This window comes from Aythya marila (genome assembly GCF_965140915.1).
Source record: "Aythya marila genome assembly, chromosome: 10".
Classification (NCBI taxonomy): Eukaryota; Metazoa; Chordata; class Aves; order Anseriformes; family Anatidae; genus Aythya; species Aythya marila.
In genome coordinates, this window is record NC_139051.1 from 235,553 (window position 1) to 262,930 (window position 27,378).

The window sequence follows — 27,378 nt, forward strand, 5'->3', positions numbered from 1 at the left end:
TGCTTCTGTTCCATTACTTTAAGTTTGTGACAAAGCCATTAGCTTAAATGGGGACTCTCACTCACTGGAAGGTAGTGCAGAGATCAGCAGCAGGAAGCCAAAAGGGAGTGAACAGAATTTTTTAGTGTTCTGGCAATTTACTTCACCAAATGCAAATGATACACAATTACTTTCTCATTCCTCTGTTTCACTCTCCCATGTTGATCTCCTTCCTGGGTGCTGACGTTTTTCTTCTACCCTGTCTTTGCTAAATTTTTCTGGTAAATCAACCCACAAACTGCCTGTGTTACAGGTGGAGGACTCCTGAAGGTCACAGGGACCTGCATAATCTGGGTTATCAGTATCCCAGTGCCTTTTTCCAGGGTGCTGGCGTTTCTCCCCATCATGGTCACTTAGGTCTAGCTCATCATTCCAGCCTCTCTTGCTAGGATGCTGATGTTTATGCATCAGATACCCTCTCCCTGGATGCTGTCTTTTGGATAACCCATTCAAGTAAGTCAGACGTGCACTAGAGATGTCCGCATGTTGGTCCCACGGCGACCTTCTGCCAGGATGCTGTCGCTTTTTCAGCTCCAGATAGCTGGCAAGGTCATCTTCTACCTCCCTTTTCCCTGGATGCTGCCTCTTCTGAATGTCCCCATAAGATGCTTCTTCCTTGACATCTCTTTTTCCAGGATGCTGTCTCTTTTCCAGGTCACTTATGTATCTTTTTCCGGGGTGTTGTCTTTTGGAAAGCCATTCTGGCAGAGGGGCATTTAATCCTGTCCAAGGGAAGAATAATGTTAATGAACCTCCATAATCCTCTCTAAAGAAATGTGAATTTGTGGAGTTCTACAGTGCAGATTATAATCTGTTGCTCATTATACCCATTTATTTGCACTGGTAACTGTGTTGTCTTGAATTTGATTACTCTAGATGGTCTCTGTCAAAACAATTCTGGCACTTTTTTTTTTTTTTTTTTTTTTTTCCAAGGGTAGATTGATATATTAGGAACTAGGTGCAAACCAAGTGGGAAGACATGCAGTGACAAAGGGTAATGTGTTGGTTGATTTAGACTTCGCAGAAGCAAGTCAGATTCAGGTAAAGGTGTAGCAGGGTGAATAAAAGATGCTGGGTAGACGGAAGAAATCAGCTGCAGTAACTGGGAGCAGGGAGGGTTGGATACAGCATGAGATAGAGAAAGGGCAGGGTTGAAACACAGGTAGAAGCAGGAATGTGGACATTTGAATGCTAGCTCAGTATTTCCAACAGCCATAAGTATCTCTTACTTATTCTTAAGCTCTGCTTAGTGTTTCATGCCTTAGATTGACATGGCCAGCTCTCAGCATTCATGTGAGGAGGGAGGAATTCCTTTTCTATGGGGCCCTTAGGGCCAGCTCCTCTGCCCGCTCTGTGCTTTTTGTTGGTGGCAGGCCCCTATGTGCTGCTATAGTCTCCAAGTGTGATCTGCTTCCACTGCTGTGACTGGTGGGAGCAGAGCATCTGCAAGCTGTCAGGAGGGGAATGGCACTAGGACAGCCTCTGCATTCCCAGCCACACATGGAAAAGCCCACCTCTGTTGGGGTGTAGAAGCCAGAAGGTTGAGGTAGAAGGTGAACGGGAGCACTCCCACCTGCAATTAGCATTAAATACAGGGTCCAAAACTGCAGAATGTCCTCCCATATGTCCTCTTGGAGCTTTCCTAGAAAAGTACTTGACAGACAGGCAGATGTTTTGTGACAGGCTTCTACCTTTTCTATGCAGCATCTTACTCAGTGATGGTGTGGCATTGCCTAAGGTAGGAGGTAGTAGAGAAGAAAGCGCCTTTTGAGAAGTGTGCCAGTATATTACAGCAGATGGGCTATCCCTCCCTTTACCTTAGTTGGAGTAATAAATATATACATTAGAATCTGGGAAGTAAATACATTGGATCTAATAATCTCAGCCAAGAAATACACCAGCATTACCAAAGGGATGTACCCAGTATTACATATACCTTTATTCATCTCTTCTTTCTTTTCAGCTTTCTTGAGGACAGACTGAAGGATGAAGCTTTCAGATCTCTGCAGGATGTTATCCAGGGGACTTCTTCCCATGTTCTCACTTGCTTCTGGAAGGGGCTGCCCCCCATTGAGGCAAACACCAGACAAGGTCAGGCAGAGGAGTAGCAGTGGCAGCTGGATAGACAGCATTGTGAGACAGGAGTTCCTGCAACTTCCATGGGAGAGAGAACAACAGGGGAGGAGGATGGAGCAAAAGAATTCTAGCAATAATAGCCATATTGCCAGACACTGAAAAAGAACTACGGCATTGTTGTAGGGATTGAAGTCTCATATGAAGGTCCCTCTTGATTTCTGTTACAGACCTCTCAGTTTATTTTATATTCTTCAGAGAATCTGTAAATTCTTCATAATTGAGACCAAGTACTCATTCATTTTTTTTCTGGCAGTATAAATATGAGCATTTCAAACACCTAACTTCATGATACACAGATGATCTGGAAAACCAGTGATCTTGCTCTGCCTTTTGCCAAGAGGCAAAAATAATTTCCCTATTGAACCTTGTATTAACTGTTGTCCTACATGAGGTACACACATGTAAACCTGCACTAACAATCTCCAACAGGCAATTTCTTTTGCCAAGGGTTTATTTTAAAATAATGTGGTTTACAACACTTCCATTCCACCTTCAGTTAAAGTCCAACTTTAACAGCCAGGCTTTAAATATCTATTTCTATATATTTAAGGTACTTGTGTGTTTTTGCATTTGCCCATATAAGAAGATAGCTGTGCTATCTTCTGTTAGTTAGGGAGGTTCCTTGCATTGTGAAAGCAGCTAACATCTTTTGCAGAGACAATAATAACTGTATCCTCTATTACCACTTGCCTAGATAGCAAGTGTTTTTCTGTTTCTACCAGCTAGCACTGGAATTTCTAAAGCACTTGCCACTGATTTATTTTCCAGTAAGCAGACTTCCTTCAATAGAATGGAATATATCTTTAATATTACTATAGCAATCATTTAGCTTAGTTACATCCTCAGAACATAAAAGAAATACACAATGTTAACAAGTTCTATGCATTTTTAAAATAGATGAGTATATTATCATATTGGCAGGTTTCTATCACCTCTGGTAATGTCCTTGGATAACAGCCCTAAGAATATCACATAGGCTATTTGGCTTAGAACAATTTTTAGAAGGAAAGTTAGAATCAGCTAAAAGGAAATGATTTGATAACTTACCTGGTTTGTAGTTTCAGATTTTTGCTAGGTGCATCTGGCAAGAGATTGCAAACAGCTTTAAAGGATTGAACACATCTGAGCTTCAAAGTTGCCCTTTTTCTGCTACAGACACATGCAGTATCCAATAAAACTGTTGCTAAGTTCTCTTTGGACGGCTTGTGTCGCCGTACTTATACTGTACTGCCTCTGGACCCTTTATGCAAATAGCTGTGAGGTAATGTAGGTGATGTGTTGTTGCTTTTTTTTTTTTTTTTTTTTTTTTTTTTTTTTTTTACTGATGTCAGAGATCTGCATTTTGAATGCACTTTAAAACTGTGATGGTTATTTGCTGACTTCCTTATATCTTTACTGGACCTGAATGGAAAAACCTGCTGTTTTTTCCATTCTCCAAAGAGACTGTATTGAATTTTATGTAAACCATCAGAGAGAAAAAGGAGATGTGTTTTTTTTTTCTTTTTTTCTGCTTAATAAAAAAATAAAAAGAAGCTTGTGTATCTTCTATTAAACAAATACTATGGAATAAATGCAAAGAGAGGTAATTTATCAAGGTAAGGAAGAAAATTTTAAAATGTAATTGATTACATTTAAATAAGTTTATACAATGGGTTCTTTTTCTGAATAACACTGAACAGTTTCTGTCTTAGAATTCCATATTTTCTTGGCATAGATTTTCCATAAACAGTATGCTAGAATACAGATACGTAGTGTTAGATATTAAAACATGGCCAGGACACTGGCATTTTAGTACCTCTCTAGGGTGCTGTGCCACAGCCTGAGACACAAGGCATTTTGGCGATACTCTTAAAAGCACTGCACGTAAAAGTGGATCCATTATACTTATAGGTAATGTGGGTCTTCACGTGGCCTGTAAGATTGCCTCTGCTGCTACTCCAGTTAGTTTTAAGTTGACTCTTGCTAGCCTATGGAGCAAATTCATGCAGGGCGTGTTTGATGCATAAAGAAGCAGTAAAAATCTCCAAATCTCTCTTTCCTTTCTGTTGTCCGGGATTTGTAGCTCTTGCACCATTTCAGCTATATTTTGGGCAACAAATACTGGGCATAGGTGAAGAAAGGCACCATTTTACATCTGAACAGATAATGAAAATACTCCATAAAATTAAAAACGGATGAAGTTAGTTGTTTTGTTATCAAAGTGACTTACTACCCATCTGAATTTAACAGAAAATGGTCATCTTGTGGAGCTTTTCCCCCTACCCCATTCAACTTTATGTGATGGACCAGAAAATACACAAGAGCCTTGTTATCAGTTCTTTGTGAAATAAAAGCTGACGTTCTTGGAGTGACTGTAGTGGAATGCAGCTATTACCTCAACCTTCTGCCCTGAGAATGTCATCTCTTGAATTTTGTCTTAATATCTCAGGAAGAATGTATCAAAAATTGTATATAGATGTGCCTTTTGATATTAATTACCCTGTTGTAATTTGAGAGTAGTCATGGATGTCAGTGTACTTGTTCCAGATTTGCTGAAGGGTTAGAGTTTGGGGCTCATGGCATTTTAACTGTATCTCTAACGATTATATCGAAAATGGAATCTATTTTACTTTTTTGGATTTCTGTGGGAGCCAAATTTTTCCTTCAATTTTACTATGGCTAGCCTTAGAATTTGTCTCTCTCTGATTTGTAATGATTCATATATTGAATTGAGTTTAAAAAAATCCTCCTGCCCTTTGAAGCATTGCTCTTGAAAAAAGATAGATGGGAAAAACAGAAGTTTAAATAGCTGAAACACTTTCATATATACAAAGCCATATAGAAATATTAATTCAAGGAACAGCTAAGAATCTGATATTAAAAATAGCCTCCCATATGAATGTATTTCATCTTAGCACTGAGTGAATGAGTCAGATTTCACTTGTCTGTGGTACAGCAGTTTCATTGCTGTGGTACAGCAGTTGACATACTGAATCTCTTGGCTACCAAGAAATGATAGGATTGCTAAGACTTGTACTTTGGAAGAGTGCAATTTAATAAATCTTCACTTGACACATATCTCCAGTGTGAGAATCTGTACAAAGCCTGAGTTGGAAATAATTCTTAGCATGCAGTTCTCCCTCCAGTCTGAAGTTAATTCGGACAGCATAGAATGCTTGCATGTGTAGCTCAAGCTTAGGTACAGCAGGAGCTGTTCCTCGCAGAGACCTTTTACTGATTCTCTTAATGCACATGCAGCAATTAGGCATGCATGTGCATGGTCTAATGCACGAGATGCACTCATTGCCCAGTCTGCCACCTTATCCTAGGTTATTTTCTTTGTAAGACTGTCCACCCATCGAAAACCAGTGTCCCCTCAATTTCTGTGGACAAGCTGACAGGTCTTGTTCTCCATTATAGTATTTCTACCACAATCAAATACTAATGCCATAGATTTGGGAGCTGCTATTGCATCAGTCACTGTGAGCCTCATAAGGAGTGACATTCACTTTGCACTAGCTGCCTGGCATTTCCTGGGTGTAATAACTCCTTATGGTGTCTTATGATACCATACCTGAGTTTAAAAAATTAATTTACTGGGCTATAAATTAAAGTGGGCATAGATGGAATGAGAACTGCATTTTTAAATATTTATTTCAAAAAGTGAAACAGTACAGTAAAGTTGTTAAGAATTCTGTTGTTAGCTCCCTACAAGGCTTTCTTAATAAGCTGTTAAGCCAAGCATGCCTTCTAAATTGAAAAAAAAACCATAAATTACAACACGGATGTTTTTGTCATGTGTTTGAAGGCTTCAGTAATTCTGAATAGTTTTTTAATCTCACTTTGTTACAGTTTTTTCTTCACTTAATCACGTTTTCTCTGTGCTTTTTAACATAAAAGATTTGGAACGAATTAAGCATTGTGACTAGCATCTGTCACATACGAGTTTATTCTTGCTGTCTCTTCCCCAAGGCAAGAAGAGTGTGATGTAAATTGGCTTGTTTGTCAGGATTTTTTAAAAAACAGTTTGCATGAATAGCTAGGTTCACACATACTAATATATATATGAAGAAGGAAGGCCAAAAATTTATCTTGCCCTTGGAGCAAAAGGTGGGGTTTGTACCAACTATGTTCCAATGGAGTTTTTCCTTGAGTCTTGTGCCAATGTCTTAATCTCAATGGGATGCTCTTTTACCTGCACGCTCCATCAGGCATCTGGGAGCGGTCAGGAAGCTCTAGTGTCAATGGATTTGAGCAGTCCTCTTAATCCTCTTACACTGTGGGCATTGCGTCTTTAACAGCCATGCTTGAAAGCTGTTCTCAAAACTAAGTTTTTTTGTTTCGTTCTGTTTTGTTTTTCAGGCAAGATGTATTTACAAAGTATTTCAGTTTTGAAGAGGCATTTTCTGACAGAAACTTGTTTCTGTGGTACATCCTCAACAAGCTATTGCACATGGGATGTTTTTAAACTGCCACCTGCAGCATTCTAAGTCACAAGTAGACACATAGATTTGCGAGACAGGTAATATCTTCCATCCCATAATCTCTGTACTAACAGCTGACAAAACAATACCCCCAATCCCAGACAAAGCTAGCGTCACTCTGGTTAAAATGTTGTCCAGCTATCATCCAGTTCAATTTAGCATTCACAATTTATGAGAGAGGTATAAGGTGACTTGGTTACTGCATTTATGTCCTTGTACATGGGGAAGATAACAGTGGGGCGATTTCTGCCTTTATGCTAGTAAAAGCATAAGAACTAGTACCTGGAAACTGAGGTTGAACAAATTGAATTCAGATTCCTTGCTATGATGGTAATTAGACAAGGAAGTAATTTTCCATATGTAGCCTTGGTATTGCTTGGAAATTTAGAAATTATTTTTCTTTTGGCAGGTCAAATGTTTTACTATAGCTTCACTATAGTCAGTAGCAGAGCATGTCACATCCCAGTTGGTATTGTTGTAGTTTCATCAAAAAACAGAAATAATGAGGATTAATGATGCTTTTTCCATTCATTTCAGTACTTGGGAAGATAAAATCTAGGAGTGGAAATGAAGGCATCTCCTCTACCATGGACTTTATTTCTTCCAGTATTGAGCCCCAACATTGGCGCTGCTGCTGCTTACTACAAGCATTGGAGGTGAGGAAAAGCTTGTTTCTGATATGAGATCCAGGGCCGTTTTTAAGGTAGCTGCTAGTTAAATACAGTCAACTGAATTGTCCAAGAAAATCTGGTGAAATCATTAGAAACTCTACTGGCTAATGCTGAGTATCACTTGAAATGTGACCGGAAAACGGTGAGGAACAAAAGTAAAGGGCCAGATTTGAAGGCTCTGGCACTTTCAATTGACTCTCCTTTCAAAAAATTCCACAAATGGCAAAATGTTCTGCTCTAACTGTAAGCCCAAAAGTTTTGTAGTTTTGCAAACACAAAAGTGTTGAAGCTTAGTTTCATGAATTCCTTGAAACAAATACAAAATCCTTTGAGGAAACTTAATATAGGAAGAGATTAGGTATTCTATTTTAAATAATGAATAGGACAAGTATTGAATGAGATGAGGACATTAATTTCTGTGCAGGGATGCTCTTAATAGAATTACTGAGTAAATTCCACGTGGAATGCACACAGCTCGCCTCACTAGTTGAAATCTCTAAAGGCTAGGGAAGGCTATTATATTAGAAGGGAGGGGGGTATATCCTGTGTAGCATTAAAACTTTTGCTAAAAGGAATATAAATAGCATGTTGCTTGTATCAGCTAAATTGTTTTGTAGTTTCATGAGGAATCAAAACCAAAGCATTATTTTATTAATCCCGCATACTGGCTTACTGATAGACTTTTCAATACTAAACAGCATATTATGGAGTCAGAACTTGACAGGCTTAATTGTATACTTAAGAGTCAGTCTAGCTCACAGTTTATTCCTTCTGGGATGGTGGCAATTTGGAGTTAAAGATCTCAATGGATTCACTGTACTGTTGTAATTAGTTTGTAATTATCTCAGTAATGTTTATGCAGGGTCATTTCTGTAGTTTTCTAATTGAGAGAGAACCCTGTAATATGGAAAGAAAGTGGCCATCTTCAGAAAGAGTATCATTGTGCCTTGTCTCTTGCTCCAGGGACGGTCCAAGATCTTTCAAAACAAATAATGTCATTTCATGAAACAAGACCCACCAGGCATCAAAACCAACAGCTTCCCAGCCTGTTGTTTTCTCACAGCTGCTAATAGCAGCAATCAAAAGATTCCCTGCTTTATTCCAAGCAGGGAATTAGTCATTGGACAAAACAAATTTCAGCAGTTTGGTATACCTTGCCAAAATTTTGCTTTTAAGCTGTGGAGAAATTAGTGATACAGAAACAAGAGATTCAGGGATAGTTGGGTTGGTATGACAGAAATGGTGGACATTCACCTTCCTTTTAAGAAGCAAGCCTGATTGACACTGTCAAGTAACTTGTAAAGTCAGTGGAAGGTTTGTAAATACATCACTGCTTCCCATTGCAATTAAAGCAGAAACATGCTTGTTTCTTCTGTGCTGTGCCTTTATACTTGCTGCTAACACATCCTAATTATGGTGAAGAAAGCATAATTGGATGTGAAAGGAGTAAATTTGAGTGCAAGAGAAGAGGCAACAAGAGATTTAGTGTTTTGCACAAAGTATTTGAAAATGCTAGTTAGGATGTTAAAGTTTCCAGTCATCAGCTTGCACCTAGTTCTTCTGTCAAGTTCACTAGGAATTACCAACACAGCACATGTAAAAATCTCACCTGACAGTCCCTGCTTGTTCAAATGTCAAAGACACAAGGCTCAGAAGCTCCTGATGGTTTGACGTACCTAATGCATACCCAGTAGGTAGAGATCAGAGACCACAGTGGGAGCATGAATAAGACTGAGTAAAAATAGAATGAAAAGGTCCAGAACTGGCCCTTGTAGCTGATGGTAGAACATCTTCCTTTTTGAAATGCCGAAGTTTCTATAGCTGCTTTAAAAATAACTAATTTTATTTACTGTTGTTGCTTTCTTTTGCTGTAAAAGGCAGCAAGCTATTCAGTGGTATATTCAGCAAAGCAATCTCAAGCTTTGCTTTAAGAATACAGTGTGAATGTGTTTTGGTTTCATGTTGACCACATTGGTCTGATAAGAAAGGGAAGTGGTGCCAGTGATATGACCCCATCAAGAAGCCAGATCTGTTTCTGCCTGCCTATATACAGTACCCAAAAAGCAGCTATTCTTAAGGGAGCTGCAGCTCGGAATCAGATGTAGAGAGGAATTCTGACCAGATATTTGGTGTTATTAACGAAATTAATTACAGGTGCCAGTCATATCAGCTGAGGACACTGAATTGGATAACATATTGTTCAAGTATTGCTCCCTTCCTCTCCTTGTTTCTGTTTGCCTGTATGCATACGTTATTATGTGTGTGTTTGTTATGGATAACCTGCTTCTGACTTGTCTTTATTGGTCTTAATAGTTACTAAGTTAATTGGTCGTCTCATTTTCTGAAGGCTTAAATTTGCTCACCTTGTGTTACTCTTCCTGCAGTAAGACTGGTCATTTTATCTTTTAGGTTACTGGTTGTTAAGAGTCCTGTGGTGCAGCAACAGTGAAGATCAGAATCCCATCATGGTAAGTACTATACAGAAGTAAAAATGAGAATGTACATCCCAAGACAGTGACAATGATGTGTTACAAGTGTATGAAATAATTTAGTATAAATATGTTATTTCAAGGGTTTTGGTAGCCATCAGGATAGTCAGAGGTACGTACAGTTAGTTTGTAAGTTTTGCTGCAGTGTTTCAAAAGCATTTGGAAGAAGAAAGGATGGTAGTTCTATAAAATCCAGCACAGAGTTATTCCCACTTGTAAGGACAAGAACATAAAAAAGCTGGTTGCTTGGTATTACCAGCAGGAGGAAGACAACTGGAGTTCTTGCTCTCCAGTTCCAGCATGGATCTTTTATGAGAGGACCTTTGCAAATAGTAAGTGATAGAGTTCACAGTTTCTGTTATTGTCCATTAGCCCCACCCCATGTCCTTAAAGCCTATGAACAAAAATAATTAGGGGCTTTTTAGTTTATCAATTTTATCAATCATTAACGTCACCAGTGAAAATGGAAGCCATTACTTAAAATTCAGACCTTCACTATATAAAGGGTTAATGGCCAGAAATCAGACAGGGATATCTGCACTGTACTTAGCTAACCACAGAAGCCACTGGAGATGTAATGCAGTGCTGAGGTGCTCATGTTCCAAATGTGTATTTAAGGATTGTGTAGAGCACAATAGGTCATCAAGTCCCTTCTTTGGAGGGCTGAGTGAATTACCTGGCTAATGTGAGGGGAGTTCATTGAGTATTCAGTTTAGAACTGTTCCCAAGCCCATCATTCCTAGTCATCTAGACAAACCTTGATGCACAACAAAGATACTTAGGGGAAAAAAAAAAGAAGAAAGAAAGAAAGAAAAAAAATATCCCCACAATCAGTTGTTCAAGTTATGTGGTTTTCATATTGTACTACTAACTATGAAATGACAGACCTTTATGTAATTTGCATCTTTATAATAACTTCCGTGGTCATTGTAATAGCAGTAGACTTCTACACTGGTGCTTTGGACTAATGGATTTGTTTGCGAACAAACAGCATGAGGTGAGAATCAATGGGTATTTAGCTGCCATTTGGGGACAGAGATTATAATTAAAGCTGTTCTATAGGCCAAATAATGGGTATCATGCTTTATGGAACAATAAAGGCACAAAAATAACCAGTGAAGTATATACTAAGACCAGGAATAGCTCTGGCCTTTAGGAATCTGTGATCTCCTTATGGCTTCCTACTCACATAATTCCAGCTGGCACACTGTACATCCCAAGGGAAGCTGAGTGAGTGAACCCAAAACACTAGAGTAAAAATTCTTGGAAGCATTTCATACCTGCTTCTGCTGGGAGGACTGCGAGACACAAAGCTTATGTGCTTCTCCACTCTTCTGTCAGTCCTGTCCTGGGCCTTGTGGGCTGAGCCTGGCTATGAACAAAGATACATTTAAGATTAGTTAAAGAATGGCTTGCAGATGCAAATTACAGCAGTTGGTGATTTTTGTAAGCACCAAGATGAGAGGCTACATGGTCATTTGGTTAGAATGGAGTCTGGGAATTGGGAGAGCTGTACTCTATTTCTGTATCTCCCATTGAATTGTTCTGTGACTCTTAGTGATGCATCAAGGCAGAAATCCAGCTATAGTCAAAATCAGTCAGACTTTTTTTAGATATTAACTGAAATAACATAGGCCCTTAAATATCTGAATTTTGTGCTTGTCCACAAACAAGGGATAGTGATACAAGATGTGGACTCTGATGTTTATGACATGCTTTGAAATTCTCAGATGGAGACAAGAAAAGTCAAAAGCACTGTTAATAGTTAATCTTTGAAAAGCAAGTAGAATTCACCAAGCCCAGTGGGCCTGATATGCAAGTTTAAGTCAAGAAAACAGTAAATAGAGAAGTTGTGTTTGAGTGGACTCGTATGAAGATTTGGTGTGACTGTGATGTGAGCGCTTTTCTTGGCCCAGGAGCAATGATGTAAGATCCTGCTAGATGAGCGATTTCTCAGGATTCTTTCTACAGTCCAGTGATGACTTTAACAATTTTCTCCTTTTTCAGATACTAGCACTCATATCCTTCTTTGTCTATAGTTCCCATCCGATTTAAAATGTTCTCTGTTGGCCCCTAAAACCTGGTGTGGTGGAATTCTAGAAATGAATTCTTGAAATGTCTGATGATGGTCTTCATATCCTTTGGTGTAGAGATGGCTGAATCACATCAGTGGTTTTCAACCTGTACAAAACAATGCAGGGTTTGGAATGAGTTGAAAGGGATGAGTAAAAGGTCATTAATAAAAGCAATTCTTTAGTTAAATTTGCTCTTTGGTGATCTATATCTTCCCTAGAAAATGCTCATAGATCTGCAACTAGAAAATGTAAGAAATATTTTGTATTCTTTTGAATATATTTTGAATCCTTTTTAAACCTTCATTTCAGTAATTGTGTGATTCAGAGGCCATAATGGAAGATGCACAGTTAAGACTTTAATAACTTTACATTTTTGTAGTTATTATTGAAAAATAAAACAACCTTTTGGCATTCTGAGAGGAAATGGCTCATCAGAAACAAGAAGCTGCGAGACTGTTTCTAAAATACCATTTGGAACATCTCAGCAATAATCTATGATTATTTCTAAGCCTCCCATGCTCACGTTGAGTAAGTGAAGCTCAAGTCTTATTGCATGGGGAAATTATGGAAATGCCAAGGACTATCTGTTAAACAGGTGGTGCCATTGATCATTAACTGAACTTTATAGACACAGCATCTTTTTGTCATTTGAATAACAAATGATCTCTAAGCTTATACCAAAGTAAATCTTATTGACCTTTTACAACTACTTATGCTTTTATTTAAAAGCAGTAACTCCATCTTCATTAAAATCACTTTCAATTCTGTATGGAGCAAGGTACTGAGCAAAGTAATTCCATAAACACATACTTGCATAGGAAGAAAGAAGGCACATAGCAATTTTCTTTACTTGAATGTACATAGCACTGACCAGTCTGTAATGGGGAATTGAGGAACATCGCTAAACAGTTTAGAACTGTGATCAGTTGCTGTGATCAGATTGCTTCTGATGCCCTCTGTTTGTCAGATGGTTTGGGTCCTCTGGAATTTCAGCAGCGACAAACATGAATGGGCTCACATAGAAAACTTGCCTGTTGCAGAGCACAACAATACCTGGCAGAATTTACTGCTTTTACAAACAATGACTTGACAGCCCAGCTTCCAGGTGCTCATCTGAAAGCCTTAGGAAGAGTGTGCGAACAGAAACCTGGCATTTCCCTGCTTGCTGCCTCTACCATGTGAGAGTAATTCCCTACCTTTGCAGTTTCTGTGATGGTTGCAGACCTAGTGTTCAGCTTGCCCGTACTCCAACAAGCTGAAAGGGACCAAACTGAGACCGTTTTACCCCCTGAGGACTTGCTTTTATCATCTTCCTCTTGAACTGTGAAGGAGAGATGGAGAGATAATCACCAGACAGGTCAGCCTTGATCTTGGTTTCAGTGTGCATCACAGTAATTACACAACTACTTTTGCAGCTCTCAGCATTGTTGCTTTTAAAAACAACAGTCATGGGAATACAACCATCTCACCTATGTGGCCTGGTTGTTTAAAATAGTCCTACTACTTAGAGGAAACATACTTGCTGTTATTAAGAACACAGAAGTAAACAATCTAGCTCTGCTCATGGACAAAATAGTTAGGCCAGGCTTCTGAGAGAATACATTTTGCTTGACAATATTTGACGTTTGTTACTGTGTTTTTGTCAGGGAATGAATTGCAATGCAAAAATTAATAAATAAATAAATAAATTCAGAAGTGAACATAAGATCCTCTCGTATGGGGATGTATCCTCACCACCGTGTCAGAGTTCTGTTCAACTGGGGTAAAGCTTCTGGGGGAAAAAAGTGTAATCAGTTTGGGAGTCTACCACAGTATAGTGAAGGGTACTGTAGAAGGGCAGTCTCAAAGCAAAAGTTTTCAGATGCTCAAAAAGGTACCAGAAATGTTTCTGATTAGAAGGCAAGAAGAGAAGGCCGATTAACTGCAGGCCAATTATCTGGTCATAAGCAGCAGGTTATATTGGCCTCTATCTGAGCTGTGTGAATACAGTTGTCTCAGGTGTGATGCCATGTAGAAACACCCAGGATTTTTTGAACTTTTGAATTTATTGCAAGGTTTATTTTTTAACGTGATTGCCATATGTTCACGTTTTCCATATCTTGGCAAACTCTGATATGATTTACTTAGCCTCCATTCTTTACTTGGAGAACTAACAGGCTTCCTTTATGAACACAGGAGAAAATAAGTAATTTTAACTAAGAAAGGCTCTTGATATGCAGCTTGAAAACTCATTACTTTACAAATTAGCCAAGACTTTGACAGTGTTTCCTCTTTTGCAAACACAATGGGAGAAAATGCACTGTAACACTGATACCTTTCTTTTTCCAGAAGGCAAATGTAGAAAAGCTATGGTATTGTTCTAAAGAGCTTTTTCTTTCTCCTTTAGCCTCCACTGGAGTCTGTCACATCCTTCTTTAATAAAGTCCATTATTAGTACAGTTTCTGAGGTTCACAGGGAAAATGAGATCAATAAGAATTTCTTCTAAACCTGATTGAAAGTAGCAGATTATTGAACTACCTCTGTTTTTAAATGAGCATTTAAATCTCTGGTATAACACCGTTGGCAAATTCAGCAATCAATTCCACAGCTGTATAAGAAAACCAGTCAGATAAATGCAGAGCTTCATAAACTCACACAGTTCAACATCATGTTACTAAGCAGACTGGAGTCACACATCTAAGAATGCTGTACTGCCTCAAATCCTGGAGGACCATCCATTCACACTGATATTCTAACAGTACATTCAGACTATTCATTTAAATCTGCTTGGTTTATTTTCTCTGTGAAATTCTTTAAATATAAGCTGCATGTCCAGCCTCAATCAGATAAGGTAAGGATATAAAGTACTTCTATTACTTTACTCCGCTTAGCAGAAGGGCTAAAACAATTTGTTCCTTCCTTTCTGCATTGGACATCAAAATTTTTCACATGAGAAGATCATAGGCACTATTGATTACAATGAAGACATGTTTCTATAGACTTCATTGATGATCTGCACGTAAACTCTAAACAATAGTTCTGAAGTTCTCCATAGTCACAGGCTGACCAACATCAGGTATTCCTTTTGGTGCAACTTTGGACTTGATTGTGAATGGCAGCAAACTGCAGCTACCTCCTTGATTTATTTTGTTTCTTCAGATTTGTTTTCAGATAGCATTTTAATCTCATGAAGTCCTGCATCTCTATTTCTTTTCTGAAGGGGGCTGATAACACAGGACAGTGCTCTATTTTTTGGCAATCAAGAGCACACAAATAAGATTTTCCACTGTCCATCACATCACTCATACCTGATAGTAGGATACCAAAACACTATGAAAAGCAGACATAAAGGATTTAGCCTGTATCTAAGAAAAGAATTAGGCAAAGTGTACGACTTCAGAATTTGTCTGTGACATTTTTTGGAAATACATAATGCTCCTAGTAAGCAGTAACACCAAAGTTGTGCAAACCAATACAATGAAGAAAACTGCTTTTTCTGCTTTCTTCCCAAATATTAGCCTGTACTAAACAAACCTGAAATTGCGTTTTGTTTCTTCCCACTGTATGTAAATGATGATCCATTAGTGTATATTAACAGCTTGTTAGGATTTTAAAGGGCTTTAGAAGTTACTTCAAGATCATTAAATTAGAAATTAAAAGGATAAATGAACACTGTGTACTTTACTAAGAAAGCAGTTGTGTTCTTCTCCTTACAAGACCTTTTCAGCTGCACTGCATATACAACACAGTACCTAAGCAAGGCAAGCAGGATAAATCTGGAGCTGGTAGCCAGGTCTAACTAAAAAAACAGAGCATAAGGCAATAACGTGGTGACAAGGCAGGCCTAATGTCAAGTCTGGAAGACAGTTCATAAGTCATATTAATAGACCAGACATCTGTACAGCCTCTTACTATTCTTGCAAGGAAGTGTTCTGATTTAGAACTGAGTGTGGAAGCAAGAGACATGTTTAAGTATCAAAAATAAAGTCATTTCTAACTATATATTTGTAGTCATTAGCTAACATTTATGGCAGCAAGTACATGAGTCAGTGAGAGAGACCTCTTTCATGTTTGTCCTCACAAACTATCACAGTGGATGGAAGAGCTAGTGCAGGACTTGTCTGACAGCATTACCATGTTAAAGCAAGCAAACAAAAAGCTCGACCATCACTACTTTATTTTCTTAGTGAGAATAGCATGATCTAAGTTATGTACCTATGCTTCATAGGTGTCTTTTGCTACCAGAAGCCTACCTGCTACTAAAACATGGCTCGACAGATCTACAGCAATGGCTGCATGGTTTTAGGTGCCCAACAGGAGAAAGCTCAGGTCTGTTATGGTACCAGTGCCCTCACTTGCTTATCTCTGTTTCGAATCTTAGGAACATCAACTTTATTTTTTCCTCTTCCCTTTTTGTTTTTTAATACCTTGTGCCCTTCTTCAAAAAAAAATGCATTTTTGATGCATTTGGTCTTCTACTATGCAAGCAGAGGAAAGTTACTACAATTTCTTTGAACTACTGTTCTTGTCTTCTAGGAACAGGTGACTGCAGTACTAAAGAAACAGAAGCAGCTGAGGTCGCTTCTCTGGTGATGCATGACAGTGTGTGGGGGTAGCAATAGTCAGTGCTTTCACCATTGCGGAGAGGAATACTGGGAAAATGCCGTAACAAACATCAAGATTATTGTACCTCTAAACTGAGTGAACAAACTTTCTCTTCTCCCTGAGAAGGTGTTTATTAGATATTTAGGAAAAAGAAGTTAAATATATCATTAGAAATCAATGGCTGTCTTGAGCTGTGTATGCCAAATGTTCTTTCAAGCTTATTATCGCACAGTCACAAGACAGGATGTTTGGGATTTCATGCTCAGCTTTGTCCTGATGGAAATTCCAGATTTCCCCAGAACACTGGTTTCAGTGGACTTTTGGTTAATGTGTCTAAATAGGGTTATGTGCAGATATTACATGTGGAAGCCATAGAGTTGATCATAAAAGGTATTTCTTAATGTAACTCAAGGCTAGCATCTTATTTTAGTATAATCAGAATGTATCTACAAGAACACGTATGATTGGCTAAAGATATAGCTGACTGGAATTTCTCATATTTATGGCAGAAATGGGTTTCCTCTCACTTTAACTATTTTAAACTATGCCGTTATTAGCTTTATTCATAATTTCATTCAGAACTGCCTCTTGCATGTCATTTAATTTTAATAAAGCACAAGATCTTATGAAGAAAACACTTGTTTTTCATAGCTTAGAGTAATTATGCCCTGACCTTTTCTGGCTGTTTGTTTTTGAAGAGTCTTTATTCATTTCAAAAATGAAAGCAAAAAACAGAGGAAAGTTGCTTTCACCTTAGTTCACACACAAGCTATTTTCCAAGCAATCATTCCCAGACGCATAATGACTGTTCTCACAGCACACTGTGAGAATTGGAATCATTTATTTGGAGAAGAAGAGCTTGTGGCCCAAGGACAAGAAGTGCTATATACAAACAAATTTTATTCTTTATTATAAACACTCCTGAATATTCATGACTTTAAAATAAATGTAAGAATAAAAACAGTCCACATACAATTTGAGCTGAATGCTGGTGAAGAAATCAAGTAGTAGAAGTCTCCCTAATGCAATGGACTAAAATGGGCTGGATTTGATTATTCTGAGCTCAGCAAATCATCAAACACAGTGATGCTATTGCTTTCATGGCATTGAACCCATGGCATTGAGTATATGCTTGAGATCTGGAAGTATTAAAACCACTTGTCTGATATGTCTCTAAAAACGTGTAGAGGATATAATTTATTTCCTCAAGATTAGTCACTGAGTGTCAGAACAGATTTTTTTGGGGAAAAAAAAAAAGGAATGGAAGGTTCAGCAACCAATCCTAGGAACAGCTGTGACCTATGGATGGGGTCACGGTTTGGTTATTAAAAGATCTTATGCTGTCATTCTGGCTTTGCCTTTTTCCCCTTCTCCATTTGTGAATTATAACAGTTGCTTCAGAGATGGAAGGATTAGGGTAAGTGGTCACTACAAACCATCTATGTTCTTTTTAGTGCAGACAGAATATATAGGGTTTTAACTTAGATTAGCAGCTCAAGTTATATTCATGGATGAGATAGGACTGGAGTTCTATGACCTACTCAAAATACTGTACACTAGTTAGTGTGGGTGAAACCCAAAGAGGGTTTCTCTCTGTACTTCAACCTTCGGTCAGGGGAAATCAGCATAGCTGTGTGAAAGTGTCTACCTTACTCCTGTGCTCACGGTTTCAAGGAATAGGGAACAACAGCAGCATAGAAGGTGTGTTTCTTCACATGCTTGTTAGGAATGGAAAACACCGCTCTTAACACTTCTGTCCCATTCTGATGGATAGCACACTATGAGTGTCTTAATATTCTCTCCTGTCAGGAGTTAATTACTTTTATATAACATTTATTTGAGGACTTAATTTGCTCTTACCGTAGGATGGGAGCAACATTTCTGGATGTTCTTCCCAGAGAGACTTTGGTTATAACCTTCCCAGTATGTTGGCATGATTATACTTTTCTGTTTCTATTTACAAATGGAAGGGGCTTTTACAGGTTTCTGCAGCTAATCTGTGCAGCTACTGGGAAATGTCAATACATAAATACATGATTGTATTTTCTGGCTTGATTCTTCTCCATGGTCCTTGTAGATGCTGCTAACCAAGCAAAGTGACAAGAGTTGAACTTATCTTGATTCAGTGGCAATCCTCCTGGTTCTCAGGAGTGTGAGAGTTCAGGTTTGACTTGATTTTTATTCCAGAAATGTTGACATAAGCCCTTTAGCCTGTCTGGCAACAGGGACAGAGCAGAAATAACAAACAGTTTCTACTTTTAAGGAGACTCACTCATCCAGCTAAGGAAAAACAATCAATGACCATTTAGCTGTTTCTGACTGAACAAGATGTCTTTAAATTAAGTCTCTCTGCTTCTCATATGAGAAAATATATGGCTTGAAAATAAGAACACTTCAACTTCCTAATTTAACTACTAAACAGACAGCAGAATAAAGGAGCTTTATTGGATTGTTTGGCCAGGTGACAGGCCTTGTACGTACTACTACCAGGGTTCTTAGGGAAGGAAGCCTTTTTCCTTAGTGTATCTGTCACAGTGAACAAGCTAACCTGAGGGCAGCCTAAGGACCGATGAGAAAGCTAAAATACTTGGTTGTTAGCCTTGTAATTAAATCGTAATTGATGGTATTTTCAGATTACTGTTTTGGTTCAAGAAATTCATTAGGCTAAGAACTCATTGCTGGTACAAGGGACAGCATGCAGTCACACAGAGGGAGTGTGGGCCCAGTTTTGGGCAGCCTAGTTTTGGATGAGAATCAGCTGGGCCGCTGTTAAGCGTAAGCAAATCTAGTTGCAAGTAGTCACTGAATAAGACGGTCTTGTCATTCTTCTTATCATAACGTATTCTCACGCGCATAAGTTGTAGGGACTGTTCAACTGCAGTGGATTCAATTTAGTGTATTGATCAGATGGATCAAGACAGGGTCAGGGCTCCTTGGCATGAGGCTAGACATTCTTAGGACAGAGACTGAAATACTTATTTTGCATTCATCCTGGTGTATTAAGACCTGATTCTCAGTGCAAATAATTCTAGGACTGCAACAAATTATGCTCTTGCTCTTTGCTTATTTTATTAAAGGCAGGGATTATTGTTATCTGCTCATTTAGAAAATAAAGATCACAAACACTTATTTAATTACAGTTTCCAGAGAGAATTCCAGGGCTTTTAGGTCTGCTTTGTGACATTGTTCTTCATGGGATGATTCCAGGTAGAATTGGAACACAACTCAATTATATTTGAGTATGGAGAGGCAGTGAAGTGTGTAGTAAATATTATTGTTTCATTAGCAGTACTGCATTTAATTTAGATAGGTGTTTCTGTACAAATGGGATAATGTGGCACTTTCATGATAGCATTACCTCACATAATTGTGGTTGGTATCCCAGCCAAGACACTAACAGTGTGGGTCCCACCCCGCAAAGCGTTCAGTCCCTGGGGTAAGGAGGGAAAGAGTAAATAAAGCAGCATATCGGGAGAGTGGCTCAGACACCCCTTAGATGTTTGCTCTCAGAAGGAAATATCTTTTCCGATTCTCTTTTTGGCATGGGTCACAGCACCTGCAGGTAGTTCATAATCCAGACTTCTTACTCTCTCTTCTTCCTCATTACAGACAATGTGATGACCAAACAAGGCAGTGACTGTTGAACCAGAACTCCCGTTGGAAGGAGACATTGTTCAAACTGCAATGCCTTTGCTTCTTCCATTCTTAGATTGTTCTGTGAGTTGCATCTTCAGACATGATAAACTCCCTCTTAAAGCTGTTTTTTGAGACATCTGAAAACATTGTACCAATTACTAGTGTCGCTGGTTAGCAGTGATTTTTTTTAGCAGTCATTGATTTCTTTTATCAGAAGAAATTTTAAATTCTTTTCATGCACTCTTCCTTTTTTGCTTTGACAACAACAACCCATTTGCAATTGTAGGATGGTGAAAACAAAGAATTTCTGATAGCAGATTTTTGCATACAGTTTGTATCTAGCAGAAACTAGACAAAATAAGCAGCCTATATCCTTAACTAGTAATGAGAATTTGCTTGCCAGAACTCTCTGCTGTGTCCCAGCTATTTCTATGTTGACAAATCCAAAGAACTATTCACATTGCTTTCAGGGATGCTCCTGGGATCGTAGAACCTTGCACAACATGAGAAGCAATCTTTATGATGGTTTTTGAATGAACAGTTTGACGTTGAGCCTTCCCTGGCCTTGACATGGCTCCCTGGAAGTCAGCAGACAGCCAAGGAAGGACAACTGCATTAACCATGTGTGGCTTGGAAACGACAACTGAGACTGACTGATGGCATTGCCATGTGCCACACTTATTTATGTGTAGTAACTGTGTTACCGTGCATGGTGCTGTATCAACATGTAAAACTGTCACTCAGAAATTGTTATCTGTAACACTATATATAGGCTTCATTTCTCTCCTAGAGGGGGCTCTGATTTTTGTTTCTGTCTAATTTATGTCCTAGTTTACCTGTTTGTTCATCTCTCAGTCATGGCTCTTGGATTCTTTACTCTTGAAAGGAAAATGTCATCTTTATAGTAGCTTTCTTATGTGAAATTCAGTAATAAGCAATAAGAGTCCTTTCCAGTTTCTTGTGTGATGGGCCAAATGCCTGTTGCTTTTAGGTTTTAATTACAACTTTCCATACCGTTAACATGTACTGCAGTTCGTAATTGTTGAGCAGAGGATGACATGCACAGGAATTCACCCGTGTGTAGGGAGATTACAAAACAATTTGTAGGGGTGCCACTGGCAATCTTGGCACAAAATCACTGGCATGCAGTTTGCCATACAAGTACTGTCTTAGACCAGTGGTCCATCATGACCAATTTCTTGCCTCCAGCATTGCACAAGATGTACTGCTATACTTTACTTACTCTGTTCAAAATACATTAACACCTTATAAGAGAGAAATGAAGACAGCCAGAATGGAAATACATGAGAACAAGTGTTTCCTTTGCAGTCATGAATTCTCTACTCATCGGACTTCTTAAAATCTCCTTCCTGTCCCAGTGCCTATCTTCCTACCTATTGGCTTCTCTTGAACATCAGCAGACTGTTGTCCCAAAGACTGAGAATATTTCAAAGGTGAATATGCTTCGAATATCCTGTTAATGGGCTTCTTTCTTCCAATTTTATCCTATAAGTTAAGGTAGTTGTAGTGAAATAATATAGAGAGATAAGTGACTTCTTAATGAGGATGGAACATGTAAGTTGGGCTTTAAACATCAGCATCTTACTCTAAAAATGCTTCTATACTTACATAGTAAAATGGGAAATAATGGAACTGTACGCTACCCATTTATATTTTGTGTCTTATTTTCTCAAGGGCTTAATCCAGTCTTTGTTTGATTGGGTATCTCTTTATACCTCCTGTTTCTGACTTGAAATAAACCATACATACTGGTATTAGGAATTAAAAGCCTTTTGACTTTTAAGATAAAAATCTTTTGGACCTACAGCCCATTTGAACCACAAAAGGTGAGCTGCCAAATTGCTCTCATAAATATCAACAAGTTAAGTCTGCTATGGAAATAAGAACTAGAGCGATTAAGAATTGATTTGCAAAGCAAGGATTGCAGACTTGTTTGTTTTCCCACACCTGCGCTCCACTTCAGAAGTACAATGAAACAAGGCACAATGCACCTTTCCCCTAATTGGATAATGTACTCAAGGGAATATGACCAACAGAGGCTTTTAAGATCACACCACCATTTGCCCAATTATCATACCTAATGACAACACATTGTTCCTGCAAAATGCGTCTTTATTCCCTGGTAGGTTACATTTCCTTTCAGCCTTTTACCTATTGATCCAGCAGTATCTCATGTAGAACAAATTTCTTTGTTGGCAAGTCTTGATTACAAGCTCAGAAAAATCTTTTATGTCCTCTTCTCAATATCTGACTAAGTATGTAGGAGAAGGTCAGTTTAGCATCCTTGGAAACAGACTCCAGAGCTGAGATATTAGACCCGCTTAAAGAGCTAATAGAAAAAACAATTAAGTGAAGAAGAGGTATTTTATTTAAAGACAACTCATATCCTCCAGCGCAAATAAAAAATACAGTTTTTAGAATTACTTTTGGCTTTTATCCATATTTGTATTTCCTCATTTCTTGTTACATACTTGGATGTAGAACACAAAGCCTGATGGGCTAAGGTTCTCAGGATTTTGTCATTAAATAGGCAATATTATACACAAATCAGTCTTTAAGACTTGCAACCTTGACATTATTTTTGTCCCTCCTACCAGCATTTCTCCTAAAGTGCTCCCTGTACAGTGGGCTGCTTCTTGTAAGTACATTCAGTTTTGTTCTCACAAAGGTTCTTACCAGTAAATTGCACTAGGGGAACATACATAGGCTTTGTATGTCTATTACGAAGCCTAAAAGCACTGAGTCTCTGAGAAACACAAGTGAAAACACTGTGCTCACCTGCTTGAATCCATTTTGTCTTCTACACAGACTTCATTTTCTGCATGCAACCTCAGGAAGGTGGCAAACCTGGCAAGTTTTACTTCGGCTGAAAAATGTAAACATGTTTTTTTCTCTCTGCACATGAAAACTGAGAGCTTAGCACTCATTGTCACATAGAGGGAAACTTATTATGCCACCAAGTCATTCCTCCCAAGCTGCCAGTTTGAGTATTGATCCCTTGTTTCTGAGTAAGCAAGCCCTGTGGTTGGTCATCATTATTCTAGGACATCTCATTCTAGTGACCAGATCAATAATGTCTTTCATGGCCTCCTGCTGTCTGTTCGTGTCATGCCTCAGCACCTCTGCATCAACTGTTGTTCATCAAGAGCCCAGTGAAATGATTCGCAGTGGTGGTGAGAATGCTGTCAGCCACTTCACACTCATTTAGGTCTCAGCTGGGGCACAACAAGAAGCTTTGAATGTACATCATTTGTAACGAGTGTCAATATTAATTTCACGCTGTCCCACACATTGAGGCACGAAGATTTCCACACAAAGACACCCTAGGCCAGGTGTAATGCCAACAGGCTGCTTGTCGTGAAGCTGCCTTTGAGCAGAAGCAGGGATAAATGTAAGTGTTCCCCTTTGCTGTCCAGAGGTAGTCAGGGAGCAGAAAGGCCAGCTACTCGCTAGGGGATGAAGATGACACCAGGATATGCATGTGGTGATAAGGCCAGCAGGGCAGACAATTTTAAAGCTGCAGTTGTAAAATAGAGTGGAGCTCTGTCACTGGCTTACCCACAGTTAGACGTGTGTTAATTTCAAACCCTAAGTTATTCCTGAATCTTCTTGAATCAATGAGGCTAGATCCACGTTTGTTAGTCACAAAGTTTGATAATTCCAAAGTTTTTGAACAAGGATACAGGTTTTGTTTGGAACTTCTTCGGTTTCTCAGGAGTGTGGTTTCTTGTTCTTATTTTTGTACTGCTGTGGTGATACAAATCCCATCTCTTGTCCAGACGTGGTTATGGAGAAATCAACTATCATCTAGTATAACTGTCCACATGAAAGTTTATGGTAGTTAACTGCTGATCCCTCCCACCAGCTTTAATGGTTTTAGCACACTTTACATATTTGGAGTCAAAGGAATATTTGGATCTGCCCTAGAAATGTAAATTTCTAAGTTTATAACAGTAGTACAGAAAAAAAGCTTTACAGAAATTATTTTAAATACAAAAATGCACTTTGCCCCATACCTTCTCAGTTATCACCACATGAAAGAAAAATTGTGGTTTTAGATCATAGCTTGGAGCCTGAAAGAGGCCATGCAAAGACTGTGCTCTGAGAGAAAGGATGTCTGGCAGAAATCCAATCTGACAGCACTTTGTCTGATCATATGTATATACCAATGTACCCTGGATTTTTTGTCTGCATCGTTTTGATGCATGCACATGGGATTTCTGGCTTCATTCAAGAAGAGGCCCTGTAGTTTTCTGGTGTCCATCCCTTCACCTCATGGTATCAAACACAACTATACCAGCTACTCCTGTCATTCTTTGGGGAGGAATAGAATTTAATTTAAGAGGTTGGAAATACCACTGGGACTTAATCTGCCAAGGAAATACACAGCACAGTGACCCATTCAAATTATGCCCAGCTATTGTTCTAAAAATGTTTCCCCTGCATGCAGACACAAAGACTGGATTAAGCCCTACTGAAAATGAGCCACACAATGTGAGTGGGTGATGTACACTTCACAGCCTCACTCGCCTGTCTCATTCACCTCGGTGTCCTCTGCACGGCACAGCCCTGCAGGGCCTGGACCTCCTTCAGCTCCATAAGCTTGGCAGTTGCATTTGGGCAGCTTTGGCTGGGCCTATACCCCAGCACTTATGCGGTGCCTGCATGACAGACTTCTGTGCAGCTCCAGAGGCTTCCTGGGGTCCAAGAGGCTGATCTCCAGCTGGCCTCCTAGCACAGACAGACACCTCTGGAGCACTAACAATGTACCTCATTTTATTTAGGTCTAAGGTAGTTGTTTATGTAAATTTATGCTATCCACAAGAAGTTCTCTGTCTATATTACAAAAGGGTAGTGTTCCTATGCTAGTAAAGTACTTCTAAGGAAAACATGGGGGGGGAAAAAATGAAACAAGTGGTTTATCTCCCATGATGAGATCATGACAGAAATTGCTATAGCAGTGAAACTCATACCTTAATTCTCATCCTTCACACACTTCAGCACAAGTATTTTAACAGTGTGGATTAATTATTAAACAGGTCAATACAGTTTGATAAGGGAGACTCCCAATCTTTATTAATTAGGCTGGTATCCTACTCTGTTTTTGGATCTTGGATAAGTGTCTCAGATGTGATGAATAAATTAATCACCATGAATTGGTGATTAATTAATCTAGTAGCAAGCACTTACATTTTAAGGTATACTTTAGAAAAATTGCAAGTGGATCTGTATTAGATGACTTACCAGTGTTGGGGAATTTTTCTTGTTCCCCTAGAGGCAAATCAAACACATGTTATGCTTAAATATAAAAAGATTTAATAAGCAACGCGTTGGACAGATCTGCCATAAGCAGATCTATGAGGAGTCTGCAAAGACACAGCATTAGCTGGTTCCTTTTATGCATTAGTACCAGCACTGACCATGTGAGCATTGGCATTGCTTTAACCGCTTTTTGATTCATCCCAGTTCTGTTCACTAAATTCTGTTTACCAAAAGCGGCCCCTGAGCACACACGTTCCATGATTGTTACAAGACAATCAATCCTGTGGCTTTTCTTACCTCATCAGAAAGGAACCGTTGCTCTCTTGCATGGAGTTATTTTGTCCCTGATGTTTCTGCTTCCATCTAGTTTAGGCCTTCTTGTCCTACCTTAGCTGGTTCTTCTGTCACGAGGTATCATGCTGAGTTACAATTTGAATTTCCCCTTTACCTGTGGGTGAAAAATTGGACTTAACCGAACACATTGTTCCCATCCTCTGTTCTTATGGTGTAAGTGTGCTGCAGGCTCAGTTCCACACTAGTAAAATATTTGGGGTATGTCAAAGGTGATTTTAGGTTAATGCCCTGGGTTTGAACTACATAATATTACATAGCCTTTGTGTAGCAGTCTGAATAGCCTGTTAAGTGCTCTAAATCTTGGTGCAGCCCTGGAAACTGAATGAGGTTGCAAATGGTCAGATAGCTTTTATAAAGAGGATTCTGAGCACTTCTTTATTTAGCCTAGAAATTGAACCATCGGCCCTTTTTCATGTTGCTGGGACAATGACTAGTGCTTCTCTAAAGCCTTTATATGAGGATCTTGTCTTCACAAAAGCAATTTTTTTTTATTGCTACTTGGAAACATAGGATACTGAGGTACAGAAAGGTACAGTTACCTCATTCCTGTCTGCAGAATTTAATTCTAATTCTGGGTTCAAATATGCAAAATTCAGATGTTTCTGTCCAGATCTGAACTTCATAACCTCAATTCATCACAAAATCCAGCATCAGTTGCTTACTTCAGACCGTCTTTGAGTTCGCTGATACTGTACACTTCAGAGAACATTGTGTGCATACGCTGCTCTCAAGCCAACCTCATTCCCTTGGTCTCTCTTACATACACACTTGAAATGGAAGATAGAAAAAAAAGGACTTCCTGCATTCATTCTTTTTTTTGTTTGTTTGTTTGTTTTTCACCAGCGTGATTTGTGCTTCTAGTGAGATTGTGAATATTCAGCTCACGTAGTACAGCCAAAGCAGAGCCTATACCCACCAGTCTCTTGCAGACAAAGAGAATATGCTCTATAGAAGTTTGTACTTCACAGTCTGTTCCTGAAACAGCTCGTGTGGCCTGAATAACTCAAAGACCATTTCCGCATTTCAGCTGTATCCTGGTGGTAGCTGCATTTTAGTGGATAGAAAAAAGTCCTTAGGTATTTTAGCTGGAGTTTACAGAGAACTTTGTGTGGAAAAAGTGATGCAGAAATGTATTAATGAATTAATAATAGTCAGTTTTCTTTATGGGTTTCTAACTGACCTGAATCTTTCCATGGTTCCTGAATCCACTTTAGCACTAAATTGGTTTGAATAAGACCCCATTTTTGCTAACCCAAACCTGTCCTTGTCTGTACTTCAATGCTGCAAGTTCAGCTTCATATATAGCCTTTATGATAACAGTACATGAAGTGTGAGGCAGGAAAAAACATTGTTTAGACAGCAAGAGCTACTAACAAGACATTGCAAACGGGCAGTGAAGTTCCTGTGGTCCCAGACCAGGACAAACATAATCAGTCTGAATGATGCAGTGCTATTCAAGATGTTCCAAAGAGTTCAGACTAATGAGTCATATGTTGACATTTGATTGTCACTGGTTATGATGTAGCTGAATACTGCATCAGAGGAGCAGAATGAACTTTAGGGACAGAAACATGAACAGTGCCTACCCACTTGTTCAGGGTACAATTTTGTAGTAAGCAATAAAGGGTTAATATGAAGTCTTAGCCT

At 38.8% G+C, this 27,378-nt stretch overlaps 2 protein-coding genes across 6 annotated transcripts in view; one reads left to right on the top strand and one right to left on the bottom strand.

Moving 5' to 3' along the window:
• The window catches only part of TMCC1 (transmembrane and coiled-coil domain family 1), a 131,142-nt gene that overhangs the window by 9,195 nt on the left and 94,569 nt on the right, over nucleotides 1–27,378 (top strand). For 2 of the 5 annotated variants that reach the window (XM_082768123.1, XM_082768121.1), the window contains exons 3-6: nucleotides 2,003–2,130; nucleotides 6,517–6,676; nucleotides 7,176–7,294; nucleotides 9,719–9,777. The gene's annotated coding sequence lies outside the window, so the exon portion shown is untranslated. The remainder of the gene's footprint in view (nucleotides 1–2,002; nucleotides 2,131–6,516; nucleotides 6,677–7,175; nucleotides 7,295–9,718; nucleotides 9,778–27,378) is intronic. The other 3 variants (XM_082768118.1, XM_082768117.1, XM_082768120.1) reach the window with 3 other exon arrangements.
• TRH (thyrotropin releasing hormone) lies at nucleotides 175–2,171 on the bottom strand (the record flags this gene model as incomplete). Its single annotated transcript, XM_082768124.1, has 2 exons — nucleotides 175–761; nucleotides 1,976–2,171. The coding sequence occupies 2 exons, from the start codon at nucleotides 2,169–2,171 to the stop codon at nucleotides 175–177; spliced, it is 783 nt and encodes a 260-aa protein (XP_082624250.1).